Below are 7886 nucleotides of genomic sequence, written 5' to 3' on the forward strand. Positions count from 1 at the left end.
GACAATTGTGCCATGATTGCACCAGAAAGCACACCGTGACTAGAATGTTGATACTGTTGAATGCTGGCCCACAGCCAAGCAGGACAGTTATCGGCAATTCTTCTCCAGCATCTCACATGATACTTTCCAGCACTGTGAAAGGCACTCAGCAAGGAGGGAGTTTTCAGTTCAGTCACAGCCTGATGTCTCAATGTCCTGCAGCTAAAACATGCAAGGGTCTTTAGCAATACCAACTTCCTATCAAGTTCTGGCATACACACAGCGGCAGTGGCAATAGCTTTATGGCTTATTAGGCCTCAGGGGACTCCTTAGCCAAAAAAAATTGTATAGGTAGATAGCCCACTGCTAACACTAGAATTCTCATTCAACAATCATGCTTTCTTAGAGTGTCTTTTCCTACCCACAGTTTCTTTGATTAAACTGCCAGTCTTTCCTATTCTTCAAGACATTTTTTCAAGCCTGTAAGAAACCAAAGATTAGAATTATGTATTGGTGACTATTTACTTTTCTACTTCTACTGCCTGGCCTAGGCTAGGCACCAACAACCATTTAAGTAATCTCTGTCTCAGTAGCCGCCTCCCCCACATTTGAGGGCTATTATTTTTCCCTTTTACTGATTCGGACTGCTCTGTGTGCTGCTTTTGGTGAAGTGAAATCTACTTAAAATCTCTGGGTCTGTTTTCTTGAGTATGTCTAAAGGTGCAGTTAAGGGAAATGTCACCTAGCTATTCTTTTGCTGTTGTTGTTGTTTTTCTCTTTGTCCTGACCCTTTTCTTTATAAACAACTGTACTGTGATGTCACAAAATAATATCCTAAAAAATGCTCAGACCATCTGGTACTGTAAGGAAAGTATAAAACTTCCTTTATAATGTTTGCTACATACAAAGAAGATACGTTAAAACTGATAAATTCCATCATCCAAATGACTGCTTTGCTCCAAAGTCATGGCCATATTACTGTTTAAAGCTTTGGCAGAGTTGGAGACAAATCCTTTATACAGTGGACTCCACACTGACACGTGATCTTCAAAGCATAACTACAATCAGATGAAAGAGCACTGTGTAAATTTCAACACAGATGGACTTAAAAGATTGCTCTCTTGCTATATTCATAGAGTTTGAGAATATTCTGTGAGACAATGAAAGGATGCCTAGACTGTGTTTGTTCTAATCCCTTTAGTTGGGCTCGGTAATGTCAAACTGGAAGGAATTTGTTAAAAATTAGATAGCATACAATCCTGCTTTAAGAAAGATTACTTTTTCCCTTGCTGACAGGTATTAGGTTGTGTGATATATGGCTGGATACTTTATCCCTCTTAAGATGGTAATTTTGCTCACAATATTATAATTGTTGTGAGTCCACTTCCTTTTCAAGTTTAATTCCATGGGAGTAAAACTGCCATCTTTCTCCACTCTCTCCTGTTCACTGTCTTTCACCTGTAAAATTACAGTGACAGTAAGCATTGCATGGCTTAGAGATTTTGAGAGAGAAGTTGGCAAATGGGCTTCTGACAGGGCAGTTGGTCTTATACTTAGCCATCTAGAAGGCCAATAGTTTGATGTGTGTCTCTCTTGCAAGTTTTCCTTGAAAGAGTTTAAATTTATAGAATCATTTAGTTCTTTTTCCTCCCACAACTCTTTCCTTAGCTCTTCTTCATGGTTTTGACTTTTTATAACTCCCTTCATTGGACACTTGCCATTTTCTCTCTATCTACTCTTAGTTAGGCTTGCTCATGTAAGTACTGGATTTAACTTTCCAATATAGGACATAATATAGTCAGTGAAAATTCACTCTTTACCACCAGAATAAAAAGGGAATGGGATATAACTCAGTGACAGAATGTAGGAGACCCTGGGTTTGCTCTCTAGAACTGCATTAGAAGATGGGGGGGGGAGAGAAAACAAAAAGTAATTTCCCTTTTATGTTATTAATATTCACAATTTAGGTTTCATTGCCAAACTCATTCATGGATTTATTCAAAAACTAATGTCATTGGGGTTCTGTTTAAGATTTTCAAACAAATTAAAAGAGTTTAGAGCCAGCATTCAAATGTCTAAAGGCCACACACCACAGAAAAAAGGTCTAATCTGCCTTGATTTATGCTTTCTCCTAAACTATCAACCATAGCTTGTTCACACAAATGAATAAGAACAGTATCCTGGTACAATGAGCAGAGCCAATCTGTTGTACTTTGAACTTGGCCTTGAACTTGAGTATGGCATGATATTTATGCCACACTCCCATGAGCACACCGGGTTCCTTGGGAGCCTTTGAAACTTGCTTTGCATGTGACACAAATAAACATAAGCCCTGCTGATGCAAAAAAAAAAATCTTTTTTTCATTATTATTATTATTATTATTATTATTTACACTTTATTCATTTTGTATCACCCCATAAGCCCCTCCCTCCTCCCCTCCCGATCCCACCCTACCTTCCCTTTCTTCATGCATGCTCCTCCCCATGTCCACTAATAGGGGAGGTCCTCCTCTCCTTCCTTCTGATCTCAGTCTATCAGATCACATCAGGAATGGCTGTATTGTCTTCTTCTGTGGCCTGGTAAGGATGCTCCCCCCTCAGGGGGAGGTGATCAAAGAGCAGGCCAATCAGTTTATGTCAGAAGCAGTCCCTCTTCCCATCACTATGCAAGCCACTTGGATACTAAACTGCCCTGGGCTACATCTGTGCAGGGCTTCTAGGTTATCTCCATGAATAGTCCTTGGTTGGAGTATGAGTCTTTGGGAAGTTCCCTGTGTTCAAATTTTCTTGTTTTGTTGCTCTCCTTGTGGAGTTCCTGTCCTCTCCAGTTCCTGCTATTTCCTATTTCTTACATAAGATTCCATACACTCTGCCCAACAGTTGGCCATCAGGCTCAGCATCTGTTTTGATAGTTTGCAGGGCAGAGGCTTTCAGATGTCCTCTGTGGCAGGTTCCTATGTTGTTTCCTGTTTTCTTCTTCTGGCTTTCAGAGGCCCTCTGTAGCAGGTTTCTAGGTTGTTTCCTGTTTTCTTTTTCTTCTGATGTCCATCCTCTTTGCCTTTCAGGATGGGGATTGAACATTTTAGTTAGGGTCCTCTCTTTTGCTTAGTTTGTTTAGATGTACAGATTTTAGTGGGTTTATTGTATGTTGTATGTTTATATGAGTGAGTATATACCATGTGTGTCTTTTTGCTTCTGGGACAACTCACTCAGGATGATCCTTTCCAGGTCCCACCATTTACCTGCAAATTTTATGATTTCCTTATTTTTCATTGTTGAGTAATACTCCATTGTATAGATGTACCACAATTTCTGCATCCATTCTTCAATTGAGGGGCATCTGGGCTGTTTCCAGCTTCTGGCTACTACAAATAAAGCTGCTACAAACATGGTTGAGCAAATGTCCTTTTTGTGTACTTGAGCCTCTTTTGGATATATGCCTAGGAGTGGTATGGCTGGATCTTGAGGAAGCGCTATTCCTAGTTGTCTGAGAAAGCGCCAGATTGATTTCGAGAGTGGTTGTACAAGTTTACATTCCCACCAGCAGTGCTAGAGCAATAAGACAGTTGAAGGAGATCAAGGGGATACAGATTGGAAAACAAGAAGTCAAATTATCACTATTTGCAGATGATATGATAGTATACATGAGTGACCCCAAAAACTCTACCAGGGAACTCCTACAGCTGATAAACACATTCAGCAAAGTGGCCGGATACAAAATTAACTCAAAAAAGTCAGTAGCACTCCTGTATACAAAAGACAAAAGGGCTGAGAAAGAAATTAGGGAAACAACACCCTTCACAATAGCCACAAATGACATAAAGTACCTTGGCATAACCCTAACCATGCAAGTCAAAGACTTGTATGAAAAAAATTTCAAGTCTCTGAAGAAAGAATTAGAGGAAGATATGAGAAGATGGAAAGATCTCCCATGCTCATGGCTTGGCAGGATTAACATAGTAAAAATGGCCATCTTACCAAAAGCAATCTACAGATTTAATGCAATTCCCATCAAATTGACAACACAATTCTTTACAGACCTGGAAAGAAACGCACAAACGCAGTGAATGTATCAGTTTTTAGAGGCTCATTCTTACATTAACCAAGTCATTAGACTATTTATAAAAGATTTTTTTTGTTGTTACTCCATACGAAGTTGAGAATTTTTCTTTCCAGGTCTGTAAAGAATTGTGTACATGTGTGTGCTCACATGCCACGTTACATGTGTAGAGGTCAGAGGACAGCTTACCCGAGTTGGTTTTCTCCTTCCAAGTTGATATCAGGGATTGAATATATGTCATCAGGCTTAGAAACAAGCACTGTTACCCAATGGATCATTTCTAAGACCGGAGAATGTGTTTTAAAATTTGTTTCATATTTTTAATTTAATATTGATGTCTCCTTTGATAAAACCCTGATTAACATGCCATGTGTAAAGCCAGTCTTAAGTTACCATTCTAAGATTGATGCCCATGCCACTCTGTGATATGGTGCTGACCATATTCATAAGAAATTGACTTATGGATATTAATTTCACAGACAGAGATCACAGAGAGTTAAGCTAAACCAAGATATGTCTTCAAAGATATAGCATTTCTTCCACTATGCCCCCTTCTTTGCAGAGATTAAGTAACAATTCCTTGATCAGCCACAGTCTTTGATACATTATCATGAACATTCTGATGTTTGCATGTTTTCTCATAGGCGCACATATCCAATTTCTGAATTTCTCAACTGAAGCCAACCATGACTACCTGGAGATCCAGAACGGCCCTTACCACAGCAGTCCAATGATGGGCCAGTTCAGTGGCCCTGACCTACCTGCATCATTGCTGAGCACCACACATGAGACCCTCATCCGCTTCTACAGTGACCATTCACAGAACCGGCAAGGGTTTAAACTCAGTTACCAAGGTAAGCAACAAAACAGATGGATCTGCAGATGCTTCTTATATTGCATTCAATCCTAAACCTTCCTGATTGGTTAAAGCCTTATGTAGCCAAATTGATTCCCAAACCATGTTGGTCTCTGACTTGAGGTGGGATTTTGACTGTCTGGGAGCATGGGGCTAAGAACACAGAGGAGAAGTCCTGAGGCAGGTGAAGCTGTCACCCAGGCCCTGCCCTCAGCCTATTCTCCTCTCCTCTCTTTTCCTGACATCATGACACACCTCAGGCACGGGGTCTTCTCTTCTGTCATTTGTCCCTTATAGTCCTTGTCTCTTTAGGACATGGACTGGACCAGAAGAGTCAGCTAATATCAAAGGCAGTACAGGCACTTGTACCATCTTTCAGTTCAGCATTATGCCTTCTACCCTGTTCAAGTTACATTAGTGTCTTAACCACTAAAATTACATTACTGAATTACAATAGTGCCCTAGTGCTGTGAAGAGAAACTATGACCAAGGCAACTCTTCTAAAAGAAAGCATTAAATTAGGGCTTGCTTATAGTTTCATAGGTTTAGTCCATTATCATTATGGCACAAAGCATGGCGGCATATAGGCAGACATGGTGCTAGAGAAATAGCTGTGATTTCTCCATCGAAATCCCAGGCAGCAGAAAGAGAGTGCCTGTCATTGGCCTTTGAAATTCAAAGCCCACCCAATGTGACACACTTCCTCTAACATGGCCCTGTCTACTCCAACACAGCCACACCTCCTGATCCTTACAATCCTTTCAAACAGGTCCACACCCTGTTTGAAAGCATTCAAATATATGAGCCTCTGGGGGACATCCCTACTCAAAACACCACAATCAGGAAAGAGAAGCACTTCAGAAGCAAAACATTTTCTTCTATCACTCATCCAAACATGAAATCACTGAGAAAATTTCTTCTCAGTTTATCTCACAGCATTCTTGCATTGTCAGAAATCTCAGCTTTGTATTACATCTGAAATAATTTTCTTGACCTTCCTACAAATATCATTAAAGCAAATAAAGTTGAAAATGCCTCGTGGTTGACTCATTGTTCCCCCTTTGTTTCAGAAACAATCCACAGAAACAGGGCTTTGACCTTTTATCAGAGTGACAAGCTAGTATTAAGGGTAGTATTAAGCTAGTATTAACTCTCTAGAGTTGTTACTTAAATTCTGTGGAAAATGTAAAATATTTTCAAAGGCTTCCAGAGGCAGGGTCTCTAAAAAGAGGAATCCAGGGGGAAATGTTTGTTTGTTTGTTTGTTCATTCTTCTTCAGGGATTCCTGCAGAACTCAGATCATGTGCATTCTATGGAAGAGCTGTGTCTGACATACAACCATGCAGACCTTCTTAGGGTGAGGCAGGTTTCACATATATATTTCCATGTGTGGATTTTATTAGTGCTTTTACCCCCATCAGGACTCATGTCCACTCTCTCTGAGTGACCAACAGTGGAGGCATGACTTGCTTTGCTGGTAACTTAAGAGTCCTTTGGGAAAGAAAATTTTAAGTCTAATCTTAGTTTGTTGTCATGGCTAGTGGATGTGACTGATACCCTGAGTCACTGCAGGATTAAGAGCTGGCATGCCAATGGAGAAATGTCTCACTTTAAGTATCCAAAATTTGAGATTTTTTTTAAATCTTTTGTTTTGTTTGTTTGTTTGTTTAACTGCATGAGAACTAGACTAAACCAACAGATATACTGGGTCTTCTCAAAATCAGGAATCAATTGCCTGTGCAGAGGTTAAATAAATATTCCTCGAGAAAGAATAGTGTAGGAGAGTGGTAGCCACTGAAAATCTGTTCCATGCTCCAGTACAGCATGGTGCCTGTTTCATGCAGATCCTCAGTGTGGCCTGGGAGTTCAGTACTTGAAGATGTTTTCTCCCCAATCCTAAAGGACCTGCACTCTGTTGCCTGTGCTCTTTAGGGAAGTTCCTACACTATTTGGGTCTCTTCTTTACTATGTTTGGTTCTATGCTCTTGAGTATTCATTAATGAGGTCAACTTTAGTCCCTAGTCATTGAACAAATTGTAAACTCTTGTCTACCCAACCCTTGCCAGCACAGGTGCTGGCATTGACTCTGTGTGTGCCATCTTGGCAATGTTTGATTTTGTAGTGGGTTCCTTTCTGGACTTTGCTTCTAAAAGCAGCAGGCTGTAGGAGAAATTGGAGTTCTCTGTTTTGGCTATTACTCTCAATAATAAAATAATTAGGAAAGGGAATTTAAAGGAAACTTGGTGATAATTTTATTATAGTTTAAAAGAGAAACAGCTGAGCAGGCAAGCTGTAAGTATTGTCAACTGACAGGAAGAGGAAGAAGAGAGAGAAAACTGTTTCTTAAAATCAGCTACATAATGTAATGGGAACAGCCTCTGGGAAAGAATGAGAAAGCTCAGAGCACCAGCCAAAGCAGATCCAGGCTTTGGAAAGAGAGGAAAATTTAAAAAGAAAAACTCTAGGCTTTCAAAAATGCAGGCAAGTTTTACAGGAGTAGAAAGAAGTGGGTCCATCAACAACATCACTGAAGGAGGGGCTTCTGGGAAGAATGGGTAAGTGATGTCTTTGAAAGGATAATTATTCCTCCCAACTGGTTAGCATGAATTTAGGTGTACCAGCCTTCCTGAGGGGTGGTCTCTTTGCCAGTGATTGATGGATCCAGCTAGATTAATTTTTAGTTTGATTTCTTGGCTATTGGGGAAGACAATGGAAAGAAGTGTTTTAATCTTGGGAGCAGTACAGAATGTAGTATCTCTACCCAGGGCCAGAAGTAGATTTCATTGTTTTGACCAGAATCCAATTCTAAAGCTGCCCACTAGAAACCATTAGTTTCTAGACTAGATTTTTCTGCCATATCCTCATGTGTAGCCTCCAGGCAAGGGTATTCAAAGACTTTAGTTTAAACATTTCTGAAATCTCTGGCTTCTGGCAAGAATGGATTTGTGTGTGTGTGTGTGTGTGTGTGTGTGTGTGTGTGTGTGTGTGTGT

General features: G+C 40.1%; 1 protein-coding gene across 1 annotated transcript in view; it reads left to right on the forward strand.

Moving 5' to 3' along the window:
* Positions 1-7886, forward strand: part of Csmd1 (CUB and Sushi multiple domains 1) — a 1555059-nt gene that overhangs the window by 1414483 nt on the left and 132690 nt on the right. Inside the window, exon 41 of the mRNA XM_055608400.1 lies at positions 4684-4893. Coding sequence (XP_055464375.1) covers positions 4684-4893 — 210 coding nt within the window. The remainder of the gene's footprint in view (positions 1-4683; positions 4894-7886) is intronic.

This window comes from Psammomys obesus, unplaced genomic scaffold, assembly GCF_907164565.1.
Source record: "Psammomys obesus unplaced genomic scaffold, mPsaObe1.curated_primary_1811, whole genome shotgun sequence".
NCBI classification, from domain to species: Eukaryota; Metazoa; Chordata; class Mammalia; order Rodentia; family Muridae; genus Psammomys; species Psammomys obesus.